The sequence below is a fragment of the Ranitomeya variabilis genome, chromosome 3 (assembly GCF_051348905.1).
Source record: "Ranitomeya variabilis isolate aRanVar5 chromosome 3, aRanVar5.hap1, whole genome shotgun sequence".
Taxonomy (NCBI): Eukaryota; Metazoa; Chordata; class Amphibia; order Anura; family Dendrobatidae; genus Ranitomeya; species Ranitomeya variabilis.
The window spans coordinates 354,418,877-354,440,999 of NC_135234.1; the positions used below are offsets into that span (position 1 = coordinate 354,418,877).

A 22,123-nucleotide genomic window follows, 5' to 3' on the forward strand; every position below is an offset into this window, starting at 1 on the left:
CTATCCTATAGCATCTCACCCATGGGTAGTTAGATTTATCCGAGCTACTCAGAGATTGCGCTCCACCATTAGGCAGTTGTCTCCTCCCTGGGACCTTAACCTGGTTCTCAGATTCCTGTGTAGAGGCGCATACGCCCCGGCCGATTATATGCCCATATCCATTCTCTCACGGAAGACAGCATTTTTAGTGGCAGTCACCACGGCCAAGAGGGTGGGGGAAATCCAAGCCCTATGTACCAGAGATCAGTATCTACAGCTTAGAGAGGATAGTTTAATCCTTAAACTCGATCCCTCATTTATTCCAAAAGTAGGCTCGACAAAAAACAGAAATCAGGAGATCGTATTACCTTCATTTTGTAACAATCCTACCAATGCAAAGAAAAAAACCCTTCATTCCCTTGACGTCAGGAAGGCGGTTTTAGATTATCTAGCAGCCACCAGTTCCTGGCGGATAGATCCAAATCTGTTTATCCTTTTTGGGGGAAAAAAGTAAGGGAAAGAAGGCCTCTAAGGCCTCGATTGCTCGTTGGATCACGTCTGTGATTTCTGAAGCCTACCAGTCTGAAGGGGTTTCCCCTTCAGCGGGTCTACGTGCACACTCTACACGGAGGATATCTGCCTCCTGGGCTGAGAGGGCAGGCGCCTTTCTTGAGCAGATTTGTAGGGCAGCAACATGGGCAAGTGCCAATACCTTTTGTAAACATTATAAACTTGATGTCTTGTCTGGTCAACAAACTGCATTCGGGGGAAAAGTTCTCCAAGCGGTAATCCCACCCTAAGGAGGTGCTTTGGTACTCTCCATGGTGCTGTCAGGAGGGACGTCCTGGAAAATAGGTATTAGACCTACCGGTAATTATGTTTCCAGGAGTCCATCCTGACAGCACTGGTTGTTCCCTCCCTGTTTTGATGTTATGATGTAATATGTTTGTCATTAAAGTATTGTTTGCATTTCCATGAAACTGTTCTTGTTAAAACAGAGGATTTGGGGGTGGGACATGACTTTAAACTCTCGTGTGTTTCCTGTCCCAGCAAGGGGGGGGAGGAGGACGTCCTCCATGGTGCTGTCAGGATGGACTCATGGAAACATAATTACTGGTAGGTCTAATGCCTATTTTTTTTTTATTGATAGATCGGGCGATTCTGAACTCGGCAATACCAAATATGTGTAGGTTTGATTTTTTTTATTTTTTATTATTGATTTATTTTGAATGGGGCGAAAGGGGGGTGATTTAAACTTTCATATATATAATTTTTTTTATTTATTTATTTATTTTTTCACTTTTGGCATGCTTCAATAGCCTCCATAGGAGGCTAGAAGCTGGCACAACTCGATCGGCTCAGCTACTTAGCAGCGATCATCAGATCGCTGCTATGCGGCAGAAATGCAGGTGTGCTATGAGCACCGACCACAGGGTGGCGCTCACAGCTAGCCGGGATCAGGGACCTCTATGGTTACTATGCAGAAGCATCGCTGACCCCCGATCTTGTGATGGGGGTCAGCGATGCGCTCATTTCCGGCCGCCCAGCCGGAAGCGCCGGTTAAATGCCGCGGTCAGCGTTTGACAGCGTCATTTAACTAGTTAATAGCGGCGGGTGAATCGCGATTTCACCCGCCGCTATTGCGGGCACATGTCAGCTGTTTTGAACAGCTGACATGTCCCGGCTTTGATGTGGGCTCACCGCCGGAGCCCGCATCAAAGCGGGGCTTCTGACCTCGGACGTACTATCCCGTCCGAGGTCAGAAAGGGGTTAAAAAAAAAAAAAATTTGCACCATTTTCCGATACCTGTAACAATCTCCATTTTTTGCGATATTGGGTTGGGTGAGGGCTTATGTTTTGTTGTAGATACAATCTTTTGATCGCCTATTACATTTTAATGCAAGGTTGCGGCAACCAAAAAAACGTAATTCTGGCATTTTGACTTTTTTTCTTGTTATGCTGTTTAGCGATCGAGTTCTTCTTTTTTTTTTTTTTTTTTTTTTATATATATTGATAGATTCGGGCAATTCTGAATACGGCGATACCAAGTATGTTTGACAAAAAAAAAAAAATATATATATATATATATATATATATATATATATATATATATATATATATATATATATATATATATATATATATATACACACATACATATATACACGGTGTTCCAAATTATTATGCAAATAATATTTCCTCATATTTTCTCTAAATTACCTATCTGAATTGCAGTCATTGCAATTATACTAGAAAAGTAGATGACTGGAAAATAACAATGTTTTGGAAGAAACTGCCTATGAAAACAGTATCTTTTTTAAAAAAAAAATAAACACTCAAAATGCATGTTCCAAATTATTATGCACAGCAGAGTTTTCAACCTTTTTTTTTTTTTTTTTTTTTTTTTGAACAAAAAAATGGTCAATTGTGAAGTTATAAGCATTATCAGCTTATTACAAAATGAAATCAAACAGTTTTCAAGTGAAAACTTTATTCTAGGTGATGTTACATTTGCACATAGGACCCCTTGTTCGAAAGAAGCTTCTGAACTCTCGTCCATTGAATGTCAGCTTTTGGATGGTTTCTGCTTCAATTGTTTTGCATGTGGACAGAATACCCTCCCAGAGCTGTTGCTTAGATGTGAACTGCCTCCCGCCATCATAGACACTCCTTTTGATGATGCTCCAGAGGTTCTCAATGGGGTTGAGGTCAGGGGAAGATGGTGGCCACACCATAAGTTTGTCCTCTTTTATGCCCATAGCAGCCAGAGATGCAGATGTGTTTTTTGCAGCATGAGACGGTGCATTATCATGCATGAAAATGATCTTGCTTCGGAAAGCACGGTTCTTCCTCTTGAACATGGCAGGAAGTGTTGTTTTAGAAACTCCACATAGATTATGGAGTTCATCTTTACCCCTTCAGGGATCATAAAGGGGCCGACAATCTCTCTCCCCATGATTCCAGCCCAAAACATTACTCCACCTCCTCCTTGTTGGCGCCTTAGCCGTGTTTTCATGGGGTGTCCATCAACCAGCCATCCTCCACTCCATCCATCTGGACCATCGAGCGTTGCACGGCACTCATCGGTGAACAAAACAGTTTGGAAGTCAGTCTTCTTGTATCGTTTGGCTCACTGGAGCCGTTTCTGCTTGTTGCAGTGGATAGAGGTGGTCAACAGGATGGCTTACGCACAGCTGCAAACCTCTGAAGGACCCTGCATCTTGTTGTTCTGGGGACGTTGGAGGCACCAGCAGCTTCAAAAACTTATCTGCTGCTATGACCAGGCATTTTTGCTGCTGCTCTTTTAACCTTACGCAATTGCCTGTTGGAAAGAGTCCTCAATTTTTCCTTATCAGCACGCACACGTGTGCTGGGAATCAGCTACATACTTCTTGATTGTGCGATGATCACGATGAAGTGTCTTGGCAATGTTGATTGTAGTCATGCCTTGACCTAAATACTCCACAATTGTTGCTTCTCAGCAGCCGACACATCCTTTTTCTTTCCCATTTTGACAAAAAATGTAGGCTGCTTAATAATGTGGAACAGCCTTCTTAAGTAGTCTTGCCTTTATTTGGACACACCTGCCAAACTAATTAGCACAGGTATCTGCAATTGCTTTCAGTGATATAAAGAGCCCTGACACACATCACCATCAATGAGTTTAAATGACAAAAAAAAATTCTAACCTTATCACTCCGTCTTTCTGTCTGTCGGCAACTTCCGTCACGGTTATTCATTCGCTGATTGGTCTCGCCGGCTGCCTGTCATGGCTGCCGTGACCAATCAGCGACGGGCACAGTCCGATTGGTCCCTCCCTACTCCCCTGCAGTCACTGCCCGCTCCATACTCCCCGCAGTCACGGCTCACACAGGGTTAATGCTAGCGGTAACGGACCGCGTTATGCTGCGGGTAACTCACTCCGTTACCGCCGCTATTAACCCTGTGTGACCAAGTTTTTACTATTGAGGCTGCCTATGCAGCCTCAATAGTAAAAACACGTAATGAGAAAAATAATTTAAAAAAAATAACAAATCATTATATACTCACCTTCCGCCGCCTTTCCGACGCTCCGGTGACCGGTCCATGCAAGCGGCAGGTTCTGGTGCTAAGTTTGGTGTGCGACAAGGACCTGCCATGACGTCACGGTCATGTGACCGCGACGTCACCACAGGCCCTGCGCGAAGAAGCTGCGGTACCATGGGACAGCGTCAGGAGCAGGTGAGTATTTCATATTCACCTGTCCACGTTCCATCCGCCGGGCGCCGCTCTGTCTTCCAGTCCTCTTGCACTGACTGTGCAGGTCAGAGGGCGCGATGACGTATTAGTGTGCACGCTGCCCTCTGCCTGAACAGCCAGTGCGGAGAGACGGGACTCCTGAGGAGCAGCGACGAGTGGTGAGTATGTCATTTTTTTTTATTATTGCAGCAGCAGCATTACATCTGGTACAATGCTGTATGGAGCGTCTATGGGGCCATAACTGCATGGAGCATTATACTACGTGACTGGGCAAAATACTACGTGGACATGCATATTCTAGAATAACCGGTGCGATAGAATCGGGCCACCATCTAGTGTGTGTGTATATATGTATGTATGTATGTGTGTGTATGTGTATGTATATATATATATATATTACACGCACACACAGTAGAAGAAGAAAATGTCCAGCTTCACCGAATCTGTGAAAAAAAGTTTTCTTTATTCACAAACTTATAGCATGGAGGATACAAACTTCAGCACAAACCATATGGGTATGAATCTCAATTCGTTTCTGGAGACTAAGCTCCCTTGATCGTGATCAAGGGAGCTTAGTCTCCAGAAACGCGTTGAGATTCATACCCATATGGTTTGTGCTGAAGTTTGTATCCTCCATGCTATAAGTTTGTGAATAAAGAAAACTTTTTTTCACGGATTCGGTGAAGCTGGACATTTTCTTCTCCTTTTGGATTCTACACGCCTGGACACCGGTGTTGGTTTTGGGGCCATCAGTTGTGTTGTGCAGAAGTCTGGTGGATACACAGCTGATATTCGAACAGTGTATTCAGTAGGACTATCAGCTGTGTATCCACCAGACTTCTGCACAACACAACTGATGGTCCCAACCCCATTTATAAGGCAAGAAATCCCACTTATTAAACCTGACAGGGGCACACCCGTGAATTGAAAACCATTCCTGGTGACTACATCTTGAAGCTCATCAAGAGAATGCCAAGAGTGTGCAAAGCAGTCATCAAAGCAAAAGGTGGCTACTTTGCAGAACCTAGAATATAAGACATAATTTCAGTTGTTTCACACTCTTTTGTTAAGTATATAATTCTACATGTGTTAATTCATAGTTTTGATGCCTTCAGTGTGAATGAAAATACAGAAAAATCTTTAAATGAGAAGGTGTGTCCAAACTTTTGGACTACACTGTGTGTGTGTATATGTGCGTGTGTGTATATATGTGTGTGTGTGTATATATATATATATATATATATATATATATATATATATATATATATATATATATATATATATATATATATATATATATATATATATATATATATATATATATATATATATATATATATTTTTTTTTTTTTTTTCTTCTTATATTTTTAAAAACTTTTTTTTAGAAGCTACAGTACTTCGGTCACCTCTGCTACACGCGGGCGATGATCAGATCGCCTGTGTGTAGCAGAAATGCTCACTTGCTATGAGCGCTGACCACGGGGCGCTCATAGCAATGTGGCAGTGACAACCATAGAGGTCTGTTGCAGACCTCTGGTTGACATGCTGACCCATCGGTGAACCACGATCATGTGATGGGGTCACTGATGGGATTTCCCCCACAGCTGTTGTGGGCACATGTTGGCTGTACAGATTAGCTGTCATGTGCCCGGAAAGGTGCAGGCTCAGTGCCTCAGCCCGCACCAAACAGGGGGAGTCCGACGTGGGCGTACTACTATACGCCCAACATTGGAAAGGGGTTAAAAAGAAACTACTTTTAACAAACTTTGCATAAATCAATAGTACAGGTGATTATAAGAAACTTGGTAATGTATTTTATCACAGAAATCTGCTTTATTGTCCGCCTATCAGACACTTCTCCCTCCCCCACCCTCACCACCCCTGCCACCTGAACTCTCCATCCACTGTGAAAAGGCAGTTCAAGTCCATCTTGCTCTAAGGAGATGGACTACAGGTGTTATGTTACAGCCCACTATTTTCTATTTAAGGGGGGAGGAGGAATAAAGTGCAAGGAAGGGAACAGAAAGATACAGATGGTAAATCATGTAGCAGAGCTCTGTAAAAAGTATTTTACCTCATAGCAGAGCTTGATTTAGATCAAAGCAGCTCCGCTTTACTGTGTAATAACCTCCGTGATGCTTTAACTCCTCGTGCTGTGCTGTGATTTCAGTGGGAGGAGTCACTCCCCGCCCCAGCAAGCAGTGAATTGTAAGTTACAGACAGAGCGTGCAGAGGAAAACTGGTGAGTATGGCTACGTTCACATCTGCGTTGTGCGCCGCAGCGTCGGCGCCGCAACGCACAACGCAAACAAAAACGCAGCAAAACGCATGCACAACGCTGCGTTTTGCGCCGCATGCGTCCTTTTTTTCATTGATTTTGGACGCAGCAAAAATGCAACTTGCTGCGTCCTCTGCGCCCGGACGCGGGCGCCGCAGGGACGCATACGGTGCAAAACGCAAGTGCGACGCATGTCCATGCGCCCCCATGTTAAATATAGGGCGCATGATGCATGCGGCGACGCTGCGGCGCCCGACCACAAATGTGAACGTAGAGTAAGCTGGATATACAGTAGGACACATGATGACCAGAAAAGGTGTTATTTGAAAAGTTAGTCTAAAGCATAGTTACCCTTTAGGCATATGTCATTTGAAATTATTTCTTTTTTGTGTATTTTTTTATTTAACCTATTTTAATATTTTACTTTTTTAGGATCCCAAAAGAACTAGGTGAACAACTCTTTACCAAACCAAAGTCCCAAACTCAAGAGGAGGAAGAGGCAGAGGAGCAGCAGAGTGAAGGTAATGTAGTAATCCCATAGCCATCTCCACATGTAACCTCCAGTCATCATCCGCATTTATCACCATCATGCCTGTCCATTAATTCTTATTAATTAACTGGTCTTTCTGCTTCGCTGCCTGAGGTTAATTATTTTCTGGCCTATTTTACCATGCAATTACTACTTGCCACTCATCCTCCGGGACGCCCTTGTGCTTATTACTGCATCAGCGACCAGTTAAAGCATTTCTACAGCAAGTTCTCGGATTAGGGCAGCCTCTACCAGTCTATTTTTGCACACGTTTTTACAAATAGTGTAACCCTGGCTGCTGCTTAAAGTTAAGCGAACACTGTTCTGTGTGTTACCTGATGTGGGTTGTGCACTGCTTGGTTTTCAGCATGTCCAGTACTTTTGGTCTCTGGTGATCATTCACCACCGTTCTTTGGCAGCAGCTTGCTCCACTTTACTTTTTCAAAATATATGCTTGCCCAGCATGGTATATTGGGGGGGTCTGAAAGAATATCTTTCGTCCCCAAAAAGTGTTTGGACAACAGCTAAAGTATATGGCGACCCAAAATTGTAGTGTTCAGTTAACTTCACCTCTTTGTAGACATGTGCCAGTGTATTCTGTACACGTTATACTGAGGATGCACCATGTAACTGGATGGCCTCAGCTAACACATACATGTAGGAAAAAATGTGTACACTGATCTGTAACTTGTAAATTCTTGCAGTGAGGACTAAATCATTAAAGAAAAGGAAGCGTCTTGACGATGATGATGGTGAAAATGAAAAACCTCAGAAGAAATTATCATCTAGAGAAGTATGTTCTCCACTACTCTGCGTTCTAGTGGTCACCTTGCATCTTAAAAACCCATGTTTTCGGGGGGGTTTTCTTAACAAACTGCTGTATTTTACTATTCTGTCTCTGATGTACCTCCTTTCAAAGATGGATGGGTGGGTTTTTACATGGTAGAGGCTACTACATAATGGTGCAGTTTAGCAAACCTCAGCAGAAATACTAGAGAACCGATTAAGTGTTGTGGGCTGTCTTATGCAAGGTCTTTCAGCTCCTTATCTATGTTTAAGTAGTTCGCTCCTATAGGTTTAGCTGGATAGAAGCAATGACTCTTTGACCACCAGTGGCCTGACCACTGAAGCCGCAGATTGCAGGATCAGGTGACCTGTGTTAGGGACCTCTGGTATAGCCCAGATTGTTGATCTGTGGGGTTTTTTCCTCCCACCATGATGGCTTCACACTAATGTTTAATATAATAAATAATTTTCTGTAGCACCAACATATTCCGTAGCACTTTACAATGTAGCCAAAAACCCTTTTGTAACGGGGTCTACTGTGCTGTAGTACCTCTTTCAGTACCACCCCCGTGTATCAGGAGGTCCACTCTGCTTTGGCTGGATTCTGAATGAAGGACGCTGGCTGGAATTCCTGGGTTACATGGGTGCATATAAAATCTCACTGCTTCTCCACGTATTTCCAGTCTAACAACACTTTATTCACAGGACACAGAATATATAACACAGATACAGAGGGCAGGCCAATAGAATAGCAGCAGGCCAGACATACATTACAATAGCCGCAGGTGGCAGGAGCCTGCCGATATTTACTGTGGGAATTACAAAGGTGGGGGAGGTCAGAAGGAGAATATCTTGTCCCATCTGCCCAGGAGCGCAGCCTGTGGACTGATGCATCTCACATGGAACCTATTATACATATATATAACGGCCCAACATATTCTGGGTGCTGGGGGATTCTGTAACACCTTTCAAAAGACCTTTTTAAACACTTGACGCACACAGTAAATGGGAATCTTAGCCATTTGGTTCACTACTCTGTTGTATATTGTCACCGTTCTCACTTTTAGGGCGCATTCACACGACTGTGCTGATTGATCAGAGGTTGGACTGCAATGCACTGACTGACAACAGGCTCCCGAGTGTGATAGGTTCTTATATTTCTCAGAAGATGTCACGCTCTGGTCAGGAGAGCCGTGGGCCCGTCTGTGCATTGTGGTCCAATTTGCACGAACAGCTGAATGCGCCCTTATTTGTATGTCACACTATATAATAACATATACAATACACACTTGGGCATTATGCCTTTTTATAAAGCAGTAGGGCACTACAGTGTACTGAAGATCAACACACATGTTGGTGTAGCGCAGAACAGTCTGTGTTCTGGTCCTCCTAATTTTATATTCTTTTTTTTTTTTTGCAGAGAAGGCGGATGGAAAGACAGCAACATTCAAAGAAAGTGGGCGTGCGGTACTACGAAACTCACAACGTCAAAAACAAGAACCGCAACAAAAAGAAAGTGAACCCTCAAAACAAAAATGTCAGACAAAAACAATCAAAGCAGAAACATTAATTATTTGTTGTGTCAATATCAATAAAGGTCTGACTTTTTTTTCCAGCCTCTGGATATTCGTCTTTTCTCTGGAATACGGCTTAAATGTACCAGATGTATACTAGAAGTGGTGGATTTGTTGTACCTGCCAATCAGGTCTCTACATTTCTTATAACCTTGCAGTAATATTAGGCCATGTTCACCCCTTCATATACAGCTCCGTATGTGCAACCGGGATGCAATGTTATTTTCAATGCAGGGCGTTTAGGAGGGCACAAAATGTTTCCAATGGAACACGTAACGATTGTATTGTCTGTCTCATGGGAGGGTCCTACATAAATGTAGAGCACAGTGGATGTATGCAGCTCCTTACAATACTGAGAGCAACAGTGCAGCGAACAGCATGAGGTCTGCTTAGTTTACAAGGGACGTTGCACAATGGATCATTTTCACACCATACAAATGTATTCCTATTCGTTTCACCAACAATGTTCTTTAAGTTTTGACTATGCTATCATAGATGTCTTCTAAATGTACTTTAAGGCTGTAGTCACACATCCATGTGTCATGGTCTGTGATTTACAGACAGGAGCTGGTCCCCTGTCCTGAGCTCAGCAGCCTCATAGGCATATATGAATCCGCCAAGTTTGAGTTTGGAGATCCTCGGCCAGCCTGCATCGCCATTTGTTCTCCAACACACGGATGTGTGATCGTTGACTAACGTAACAGAGCCTTTCACTAGGATGACCACTTTTATAGATGAAGGCATCACCGTGACTTTAATTAGTGGGCACAAGTAGACTAACTACTAAGACAACATCGAAGTGTCATTTTCATCCTTTTTCAACTTTACTAAATGAGTGATTTAGGGGTATTCGTCTCTTGTGCGATTATGGGGTATCCAATGAATAGGGACACAACCACGTGAAGGAATGGAGAGCTGGCTGCATATGTACGGCTCTCTCCATTCACTTTTATAGAACTCTGAAAACTCGTAAAAGAAGGCTCCGCAATTTACTAAACTCTCATAAGAATGAAGAAAATAACCCACTTCTCCATTAAGATCAGCTTGTGACAGATCCCATCTTGAGATAGATCCTAACACTAGGACCAAAATTTCTCCTGCATTTTAACAAATATCGGAGCGCAATCTATTATTTTGGAATGCTTCTCTTTAGCTGCCAGAGCAGAGCAGATGGTCATCGTCCACTGCAGCAACTGAATCGGATACTGGCAATTTAGACCAATAGTTAGACCCCCAGAGAGTGTACAACAATAGTTAAACCCCCTCCCCAATGAATGGGTCTCTGACCTAACCTGCGCGATATACCTAGCATGCATGTTTATCTTGTATATGTACAGTAGTTTATTTTTCTTTTTACAGCGGATTTCACCTCTTTGAAGAATGAAGCTATAGTAAATATGTAGCAGAAAAATTCCTGTAACGTGCACCACAAATCCACAGCGTGGGAAGTCGGCTCCATAAGTCACATTCTCCAGCTAATTCAAGCCATCATGGACTGTGAACTATGGTAGTGTGGAGATCACTTTAGACTGGATCACTTGAAGGGCCAGAAATGCATATTAAACTCTGTCCAGCGCAAACTGTCATCCGTGAATCCCTATTAACAACCCACAAAACACAATAAGACTTGGAAAGGGGTTAGAACAATTTTATCATCAAAAGAACTTGGATATTAAATATATTGAGGTGTTTCATTATAGAATGAGCGACATCGTAACATTCTTCATGTCCGAGGGAGTTTTAATATATAAAAGGCAATTTTAATTAGGAATGTGTCCCAGAGGTAAAAATATTAGTTTCTTGGCATTAGCACTCGCATAGACTCCAGACTGCAGACATCCCGTCAACAGATGTTACTTCTTGGGCGCAATAATTCCTTCGAGCTGTGCCTGCAATATAAAGCATTATTTCAGTCATTCAATAAAATGCCAGAGTGCATGGATGAACAACAAGTTGAGTAGTCTTCCTCGGTAGGTAGCAATGCCGCCAGATGCCTTCTAGACCTTATCCAGACAGTGCAGATTCGGTGAATATTTTGAAGACTCTTTTCAGTTATGTTTCCCAATTTAAGGGGCCATTTCTACTTCTAAATGAATACAGCCCAGACCCGGTAATGTGCGAAATAACCTAAGCCCCCGATTAACTATTGTCTTTCAGAAAAAAGGTGCAAATAGAAACTTTTAGCGACAGAGAGTCCATAAGTGAACGGCACCAATGTCTAACCCTGAATATAAATACAAACGATCCTTAGAAACTGAAACAAGTTGGTTCCATGCAGCCGGTATGCGATGCTCACATGAAAAAACGGGTACATACGCAAGTTTTTCCAGAAAAAATGTGCAGCACTCACCGGATTGCTGTTAACCAGAGTCCTTTATTGTGCCATCCAAAATGAGGGCAAGGAGACCGGGGGTGTGGGCAGGACTCGTTGAAGTGTCAAGCACGTGAAACGGCCGTCGTCCGTCTGTGTTCCCCGCATTCCGCTGTGTACCTGCTCACCCCCCCGGTTAACAGCAATCCGGTGAGTGTTGCACATTTCTTCTGCAAACACTTGCAAATAAACTTTTCGATTTGCTCTTTATTCATTACTTAATTTGCGGCCTTTTTTACTTGGCTTCATTGTGTGTAATTTTATTTTTGTGCATTTAAAGACTACAAAAAGGCACAAACAAGAAAAGACAGAAAGCGTGTCTTTAATTGAAGAATTTGGTGCAAAAAAAAGAACCTAGCAAGACCAAGAAAAGTTGCTTAAAAATAAAGCAAACTATGAATCAGCCTTTATGGTCCAGATTCAGCATATGCATTTTTTTTGTCTTATGGTACTACTTGCCATATTTTGTCAATTATTTTTCAAAATGCACGTGCGGTTCATGAATTTTGCGCAGGGTCAAAAATACTCTTAATTTTTCTTTGACCTGTTTTGCACCTTTAGAGCCGAGTTGTTCATCACAAAGTGGTGCGAAAAATGTGCCAAATTTGCTGGTTTACATAAAATCGCTCACTCGAGGGTACTGGAATAAAACTGCGTTTTGACTTTTTGAAAAGCCGCAATTGATTCTCTTTACGCATTTCACTGCACACCTTAATGTTCTATTTTTCTAAATCTGACTTTCATGGGTACTAAATATTTTGTTTTTAATGTTGGGGGGGAGGGGTGGAAGGAGGCAAATAATCAAAATTATTTTTAAATATAGCGAAAACGACGTTCCCCTAGGAAACCCAGCAGGTGGGTGCAGTCGTGGCACCCCTTGGCACCAGCAATTGTCATTCAAATGCCACTATTAATTGAGAATAACATTTACACTGTTTGGGACAAGCTCTGGTCGCTGCTGTTACAGGCAGATCCCGGCGATGCAATGGTGCCTGCCAGGTATGGTGCAGACTCTGCTCCTGAGGATGTTCTTTACATTGGGACTCAAGATAGGATGTAATATGTCCTATTCCAGGAAAGGCTTAAAGGGGTTGTCCGGGGGAAGTCATAAGTCAGCAGTCATACAGTGTGACTGCAGACTTATGGTTTTGGACCGGACAATACTACTCTGACCTTTAGTTCCTAAAAGGCCCTTACACGGCGCGATAATTGTCTAAATACACAGTTCATTGACAATTGTTGCCCGGGGTAAATCTGTCCAGTGATGGAGCAATGACGTGCTGATTTGAAAACTGATCCCATCTTTTATGCTGACATTAAAATTATCATCAGCACATCCAGCTGTACAAAAGGCATCAGCCTCTCATTGCAATGGAAACTCGCAAACAATTGTATGAATCCATGTAAACCAGTGGCGATGGGCTTGCCGTTATCTTCACTCGGTACTTGTCACTGGCAGAAGGACTGTAAGAAACATCTGAAGTGATGATAACCAGATTGTGCTTTTTTTTTTTCTTTTGTCTGATTCTTATAGAAAACACAAGTAAATCTGTGTATAAATGCAGCACAGCTTTCTTTATTATGTTGGGCTATGTCCTGAGTTGACTTAAAATCCCACCATTGCCAAATTATAAGCTAAAGATGAAAGGTGTTGCACTGGCCTGTTTCCCGATTACTGGAATAAGTTGGCTTTATTCTTGGTTTCAGGTATTTGTGAATATTGCTCCTATGATATTTAGTCCAACAATGCACATTACCCGGCCTCCTGCCCGCTGTAGAAAGCACGAGGATTTGATGTGCCCATATCCTTAATCATCGCTCTGGCATCCTTAATCTTGTTCTTATTCTCCATAGGGCGCAGTCCCTTCAGCTGACAAGCACTGTGATATGCTTTCTAATGAACCGAGTAAAAAAAAAAAGGGATAAAAAGGTGGATTAACTCCGCGCTGCTTGAAAGATAGAAGTCCAAATGGATATTCATATGAAAAAGTGGCTTTATTCAGCACGTTTCGAAGTACTATGACTCCATCAGGAAACCACAAAAGTGTATACCTTTTGTGGTTTCCTGATGGAGTCATAGTACTCCGAAACGCGCTGAATAACGCCACTTTTTCATCTGAATATCCATTTGGACTTCTATCTTTCAAGCAGCGCGGAGTTAATCCACCTTTTTATCTTTTTTTTTCTTTAAAGTCTGGCTGGTCATGAGGAGACCGGTGGATCTGCAGCAGCTAATATTTCTATGCACCTGTGTTTGGGCTCTATCTGGTGAGTAAAATCTGATTAGAGGTATCTCTTAATACCCAGATAAGACCCTATTGCGCCTTCACTTTTCCTTCCAGCTTTTTATTGATTCGAATGAACAGAAGCACATTGCAGTGCTTGTCAGTTAAAAGGAATGGCGCTCCAAAGCCTCGGCAGGATACAGGCAGAGGAAGAGAGTGAAGTCTGAGCTGAGCATCTGTGCTCCGGCCTCTGTCACTGAGGTAGTGCTTCCCCCACCAATGATGGGCGCTACTCCGTTCCTTCAATTCTGGTTTCCCGACCGGAAGTAACAGCCAAAAACACACAGAAAACTATCACCCACACAGAGATGAGCTTACAGGAGCAGGGCAGGTCATTAGAACATTGATACACGGAGTTACCCAGGTTTTGTCCCTCGGACAATTTTGACTGTTCCTGATAGATTTTTTTTTCATGCTGATTTCAGAAATTACTTCAGATTTTTCCTATCACGTAAGGTTTTTGAGAAATGATACGAAACATTATAATATCCTGCTATAATTTTAAAAACCCGTATGAACTTTCTGAAACGGTATATTCTGCATTTTCCAATGAAATAACATAAATCGCTGATCTACACATATGCAAGCACTTACTATGCAAATTCCGCGCAGGCGCAGTGAATCATTCAGCTGACCGTGTACGGAGCATACCACATCTCCTGGGCAGGGGAGGAATCAAAAGACAATACTGACATTACAGCAGGGGATCACAGAGGATTCATTTTGTGAGGTAAAATATTTCACTGACTGCTTTTAACCCCTTCACGACATGCGCCGTACTATTATAGCGCATGTCGTGTCTCCCCCTTTGATGTGGGCTCCGGCGGTGAGCCCACATCAAAGTCGCGACATGTCAGCTGTTTTGTACAGCTGACATGTGCGCGCAATAGCGGCAGGTGAAATCACGATTCACCCGCCGCTATTAACCTGTTAAATGCCGCTGTCAAACGCAGACAGCGGCATTTAACCTGCGCTTCCGGCCGGAAATGAGCGCATCGCTGACCCCCGTCACATGATCGGGGGTCGGCGATGCATCAGGATGGTAACCATAGAGGTCCTTGAGACCTCTATGGTTACTAATGCCGGCCTGCTGTGAGCGCCCCCCTGTGGTCGGCGCTCACAGCACACCTGCAATTCAGCTACATAGCAGCAATCTGATTGCTGCTATATAGCTGAGCCGATCGAGTGGTGCCAGCTTCTAGCCTCCCATGGAGGCTATTGAAGCATGGCAAAAGTAAAAAAAAAAAGTTTTAAAAATATGAAAAAAATTAAAAAAATATGAAAGTTTAAATCACCCCCCTTTCGCCCCATCCAAAATAAAACAATAAAAATCATCTAATCTACACAAATTTGAAATCGGGCGATTCTGAACGCAGCGATACATCAACAAAAAAAAAAAGCATTAACCTGATCGCTAAACAGCGTAGCGAGAAACAAATTCGAAACGCCAGAATTACGTTTTTTTGGTCGCTGCAACATTGCATTAAAATGCAATAACGGGCGATCAAAAGAACGTATCTGCACAAATGTGGTATCATTACAAACATCAGCTCGGCACGCAAAAAATAAGTTCTCACACGACCCCAGAACACGAAAAATGGAGAGGCTACGGGTATCAGAAAATGGCGCTTTTTTTTTTTTTAGCAAAGCTTTGAATTTTTTTTCACCACTTAGATAAAAAATAACCTAGACATGTTTGGTGTCTATGAACTTGTAATGACCTGGAGAATCATAATGGCAGGTCAGTATTAGCATTTAGTAAACCTAGCAAAAAAGATTCTCAATCGTGATATAACTGCCCTCCCGATGCGATAGCATCGGGCCTCCATCTAGTTACTATCATATATGCGATTCACCTGAATACTTTTCATTGTAAAAACTGAAGATTTATTTCAAAATGTCACGTCAGTGTCTCAACAGAAGTGACAATTTCTGCTACATATGCGGAGAACATACAATGAAAGCAAAAAAGAAGAAAATGACTCCACTTGTTAAGAAAGCATATGAACTATACTTTGAATGGTCAATTGGAGATCAGGACAAACAGTGGGCACCTCATATATGCTGTGCATCTTGTTCTAGAAGCCTTAGGCTATGTGCACACGCTGCAGAAAGGTGTGCAGATTTTTCCGTGTACTGATTTTGGTAAATCCGCAGGTAAACCGCACTTCGGATTTACCTCGGATTCCACCTGTGGATTCCTATTGAGGTGTAAACCGCTGCGGAATCCGCACAAAGAATTGACATGCTGCGGAATATAAACTGCTGTGTTTCCGTGCGTTTTTTTCCGCAGCATGTGCACTGCGGATTTTGTTTTCCATAGGTTTACATGGTACTGCACACCTCATGGAAAACTGCTGCAGATCGTCAGCGTCAAATCCGCTCCAAATCCACAGCAAAATCCACAACGTGTGCACATACCCTTAGGGTACTGTCACACAGTGGCACTTTGATCGCTACGACGGTACGATCCGTGACGTTCCAGCGATATCCATACGATATCGCAGTGTCTGACACGCAGCAGCGATCAGGGACCCTGCTGAGAATCGTACGTCGTAGCAGATCGTTTGGAACTTTCTTTCGTCGCTGGATCTCCCGCTGTCATCGCTGGATCGTTGTGTGTGACACCGATCCAGCGATGCGTTCGCTTGTAACCAGGGTAAACATCGGGTAACTAAGCACAGGGCCGCGCTTAGTAACCCGATGTTTACCGTGGTTACAAGCGTAAAAGTAAAAAAAACCAAACAGTACATACTCACATTCCGGTGTCTGTCCCCCGGCGTTCTGCTTCTCTGCACTGTGAGCACCGGCCAGCCGGAAAGCGAGCACAGCGGTGACTCGGTGACGTCACCGCTGTGCTTTCCAGCTGGCGTAGACACAGTGCGGAGAAGCAGAACGCCGGGGGACAGACACCGGAATGTGAGTATGTACTGTTTGTTTTTTTTTACTTTTACGCTGGTAAACATCGGGTTACTAAGCACGGCCCTGCGCTTAGTAACCCAATGTTTACCCTGGTTACCCGGGGACCTCGGCATCGTTGGTCGCTGGAGAGCTGACTGTGTGACAGCTCCCCAGCGACCACACAACCACTTACCAACGATCACGGCCAGGTCGTATCGCAGGTCGTGATCGTTGGTAAATCGTATAGTGTGACAGTACCCTTAGAGCATGGCTGAATGGATCACGACCTTCAAAGCCATTCACTGTCCCAATGATATGGAGAGAGCAGAGAGATCATGTAACAGATTGCTACTTCTACCTTACAAATGTAATAGGATATTCAGCAAAGAACAAGACATCAATAGAATATCCTAATCTTCCTTTGGCCATAAGACCAGTGCCACACGATGAAAGTCTTCGTGTTCCAAAGCCGCCCAACGTATGGACAACGGAGGACGACGAAGATGAACTAACAATGTCAGTGGAAAATGAAACTGCTGCAGACCCAGACTTTGAGCCTTCTATATCTAATCCACATCTGTTCAGTCACGCTGATCTGAGTGACTTGGTCAGAGATTTGAAATTGTCAAAGAGGCAGGCAGAATTATTGAGATCAAGGCTACAAGAACGGAATCTCTTATTACCAGGAACAAGACCTTAATCAATTTTTCAACCATGTCGACAGTTTAACCTTTTTCAACGATGTCTTGGGATTTGTTTGGTGCTCTTGGATGCGAACATGACCTGAAAGAATGGTGACTGTTCATTGACTCGTCAGTAGTGATGAGCGAATATAATCGTTACTTAAGATTTCCCGAGCATGCTTGGGTGACCTCCGAGTATTTTTTAGTGCTCGGAGATTTAGTTTTCATCGCCGCAGCTGAATGATTTACATCTGTTAGCCAGCATAAGTACATGTGGGGGTTGCCTGGTTGCTAGGGAATCCCCACATGTAATCAAGCTGGCTAATAGCTGTAAATCATTCAGCTGAGGTGAGGGAAACTAAATCTCCGAGCACTAAAAAAAATACTCGGAGGTCACCCAAGCGTGCTCGGGAAATCTCGAGTAACGCGTATATTCGCTCATCACTACTAGTCAGTTTTAAGTCTGAAGGCTTTTTTACTTAACAACGGAAATATCTATCCTTCTATATCTATTGGACATGCCGTAAACATGAAAGAAACGTATGAGAATATGGAGTTACGGTTGACCCACATTAATTATAGAAATTATAACTGGAACATATGTGGTGATCTAAAAGTTGTTGCACTTCTTCTTAGACTGCAGCTTGGATATACCAAGTATTGTTGTTTTATTTGTGAGTGAGACAGTCGTGCACAAGAAATGCACTATTTCATAAAGGATTGGTCACTCTGCGAAAACCTGGTTGCTAGACAGAAGAATGTTGAACATAATCCTTTGGTTGATCCAGCAAAGCTATTTCTCCCTCCTTTGCATATTAAACTTGGGCTTATGAAGAATTTTGTCAAAGCAATGAACAAAGAATCGGAAGCCTTTTCTTACTTGCGACAGAATAAGTGACGCAGAGATTAAAGAAGGTATTTTTATCGGCCCACAGATTGGAGATATAATGAATGACAGTAGATTTGATGGTCTTTTGCAAGGTGCTGAACAAGTGGCATGGAGAGCCTTTAAAGATGTGACCTTCAACTTCCTTGGCAACAGCAGGGCACCGAACTTTGAACAACTCGTGGACAACATGCTCACAGCATATCATTTGATGAAATACAATATGTCACTAAAAATGCATTTTCTACATTCTCCATTGGACTTTTTTCCAGCCAATCTTGGTGCCGTTAGCGATGAACACGTTGAAAGATTTCACAAAGACATTGCGCTGATGGAGAAAAGGTACCCGGGAAAGTAGAGTCCGTCAATGCTGGCTGACTATTGCTGGAATCTTATTCGAGAAGCATCTGACACTGATTATAAATGAAAGTCGTCTGCAAAACACTTTCGAACAATTGCTTTTGCTACTGACATCGATGCACATATATGTAGTGTCTCAGACGTCATAATGTAGACTATAAACTGTTGTTTCTTAAAAACCTTACGTGATACAGACTTTTGGAGCACATATTTGTGTTCAGCATATCAAAATCTATAAGATACAATAACATTTTCTCAGGGAACAAGAACTTCCCTGAAATTTGTTGCGCAGTGATTAGACAAGAGTTAGGACACATGAAAGGGGTGAAATTAGTAGGGGAAAACCTCTTTAACTGTTCATGATCGCAGGATGTTACAGTTACATGTGACTGCATGTGAAACAGCTGTAGCGATATGTCTGTGTATTTAATAAAATGGACTGGAATCCAGATCGGGAACAAAATTTCAAGATTTTTTTTTTTAGCATAGACCGTAAAATAGAAAAGTACCAAAACAAAATCTGAATCATTTTTTCCAAACAGAATAACTTGATTTAAACAATAGGTACGGTAATTTTCTGATGACATGCTATATGTATATTACTTTGAGAACTTTAATTCTGCATGTTCTGTTGTTTCCTTCTCCCAAGCTGTTAATGACTAGGCAAAATATAAAAATTAATTATTGGCTGGTCCACTCAGAAGTCACTTTTTAGGAAATGACAACATGATTACTTAACAGTGCTGCTCCATTGTAGTGGCCTGGCCCGGCCGGCCCTTGCTGTAGCATAGAGGGCAGCGGATGATGACCACAATGACCATTTTCAGCTGAATGAAATTTTGGGATCAAGCAACTTCTGCTATTTCCGCTTTGACTAGAAATCAGCACCTGCACAGTAGAGGAGTCAGTCGCCGCCATTAATTAAGCTATAACCACCACAGTTTGTTCATATGTGAACCCATGACTACTAAGAGAGCGCTTCATTGCTTGGGCTAATCTAAGTCTCGAATAGGTTTATCGCCTCCCATGCCACTATGTGTCTTAAACCACAGGTCCCCAACCTTTCTGACCTCGAGGGCCACATTCAACTATGAAAGAGGATCCTGCCCCACTCGTAGTAGTGACATCCAGAGCCCCCTATTACCGGTATAATGTCAGCCAAAGCTTTTCAACTGAAAGCTAAGGCAGTATGCCAAGCTCCAGGGTTTCCCATCTTACCCCCGTTCAGATCTGCTCCTCTGTGCAGGGCTACACACACAAGTCACCATCTAGAGGCCTGCTCGTAACAGCGATATGCTACATCTGGCGCTAATGCACCGAGCTAGCACACATCTGCGAGCCACATGTGGTTCTCGAGCTGCATTTTGGGGTCCCCTGTCTTAAACAGTAATCTTAAATCGTGTTTCCTGGAGAAATCACTCTATGTATCAAACCGTATTCTTCTAATGCCGAGACAAAATCTTACCTTCAGCTGCTGGTTGGTTCGCTTCAGGAACTGTATTTCCTCCGCATGCTTCTTCTCTTCCACTTGCCGCCTCTCTGCTTCCCGTTTTTCAATGGCTTCACACTTGGCTTTCTGTTCATTAACCAGTCTTTCAAAATCTTTTTTCTCCTGCTCCAATTCTGCAATCTGTAGACCATAAATCAAAAGTGCAAAAATTATTTCTGGCAAAATGGAAGGTAATGTATAATATAAGGCAATGGCAGCACTTACTTCCTTTCCTCAATGGAGTTACTCACTAAAAACAGTCTGCGGTGTTGGGGAGAGGGAAGGACCATAGGATAGTCACGGTAACATTTCTAGAAATTGCAGTCAATAAAGTTCCACATGACAGTTGTTGGATGGACAAGCAACTTTTTAGTTTACTGATTACTAATATTATGCTCCATTCTCCCAATACCTTTTTTATTTTTATCATTTACTGATTAATGGTAAGGCGACCGGCCACCACAGGATGTCCAAACATGCTTGTTCATAGTGAGCTTTTTAATGCTGCTCTGAGGTTAGGTCTAGATCTTGGCCAGCTTCAGTGCCACTGTGCTACCTATACTGCCAAGCGGCCTCATATAGAGTGAGTTTGTAAGCGCTGCTCTGAAGCTGATCTGATCATTGGAGTGCCCTGTTAGCTCTTGATCCTGGCCGGCATCAGCGCCACTGTGCTACCTATACTGCCAAGCTGCCTCATAGAGTGACTTTGTAAGCGCTGCTCTGAAGCTGACCTGATCGATGGAGCAAGCCGCTAGATCCTGGCCAGCTTCAGTGCCACTGTGCTACCTATACTGCCAAGCTGCCTCATATAGAGTGAGTTTGTAAGCGCTGCTCTGCAGCTGACCTGATCGATGGAGCAAGCCTCTAGGTATAGATTCTGTCTGGCTTCAGAGCCATTGCGCTGTCTATGCTGCCTCATATAGAAGTGGGTCAGGCGTGCAACCATGCTGGTAGCCTGAGCTGTCTGCTAAGAGGCTGGGAAGCTGTGGACTCATGAAGACAGAAGTTGGAATTAACCCCTTAAGGGTTCATTCACACATTGACCACATGATGTTTTTTGCATTGCTTTTTTAAAATGTGCAAAAAATGCAATATGAACGTTCTGCGTGAATACACCTTATACAACTCACTGTTGTTACTGAGTGTACGCTAGAATCAGGACAATCGGCGGTCATTGTGATAAATGATAATCCACCTTTACTTTTCCATAGCATTGACCAGCATTTTCAGATGGATTTTTTCTATTATTCGTATGTACGATGTTATGTAAAATAGAAAATGCCAGGTGGCGCACGCTACGTGTGCCTGACGAGACGCCTGAATGCTTTCTCTCCACATTTGCTCAGACCTGATTTCTGGATATTACACTTTAATGGTATTATGCGGCTAATAGGAAAATGAACGTTCACGGAGACGGAGGCTGTCATTGTTCCTCTCTAGCAGACAGTTAATGTCATTTCTTTCTTTGAAATCATATTAGTCAATGATGTGTTAGCGGCAGGGAAGCAAGAAACTCCCACACCCGTCTATCCGGGATGCAATTTGTTTAGAACTGCTGGGCAATTTTCGAAAAAGCTGTTCCAGTCCTGTCTCATATTTAGAAAACTTTGATAATGTGATTAAAATCCAAGTTTGTCGACCATGAAATTAGAGATTCAAGTATAAAATCTGTTGGAAAAAAGTGAAATCATCTTTAATGCAATGACCAAACTATGCTAAAGCTATGAAGTCACCGCTGAGAAATGAAACCGTTTTACAGCATA

The 22,123-nt window shown here is 42.9% G+C and overlaps 2 protein-coding genes across 2 annotated transcripts in view; one reads left to right on the plus strand and one right to left on the minus strand.

The window, feature by feature from the left end:
- GNL2 (G protein nucleolar 2) overlaps nucleotides 1-9,426 on the plus strand; it is an 88,873-nt gene extending 79,447 nt beyond the window's left edge. The window contains exons 14-16 of the mRNA XM_077295892.1: nucleotides 6,929-7,017; nucleotides 7,730-7,818; nucleotides 9,232-9,426. Of these exons, the coding sequence (XP_077152007.1) occupies nucleotides 6,929-7,017; nucleotides 7,730-7,818; nucleotides 9,232-9,381 (328 nt within the window). The 3' untranslated portion in view covers nucleotides 9,382-9,426. The remainder of the gene's footprint in view (nucleotides 1-6,928; nucleotides 7,018-7,729; nucleotides 7,819-9,231) is intronic.
- Nucleotides 9,427-11,017: 1,591 nt separating this feature from the next.
- DNALI1 (dynein axonemal light intermediate chain 1) overlaps nucleotides 11,018-22,123 on the minus strand; it is a 48,117-nt gene continuing 37,011 nt past the window's right edge. Inside the window, exons 6-7 of the mRNA XM_077295895.1 lie at nucleotides 20,337-20,501; nucleotides 11,018-11,274 (exon numbers count right to left, since the gene is read on the minus strand). Coding sequence (XP_077152010.1) covers nucleotides 11,239-11,274; nucleotides 20,337-20,501 — 201 coding nt within the window. The 3' untranslated portion in view covers nucleotides 11,018-11,238. The remainder of the gene's footprint in view (nucleotides 11,275-20,336; nucleotides 20,502-22,123) is intronic.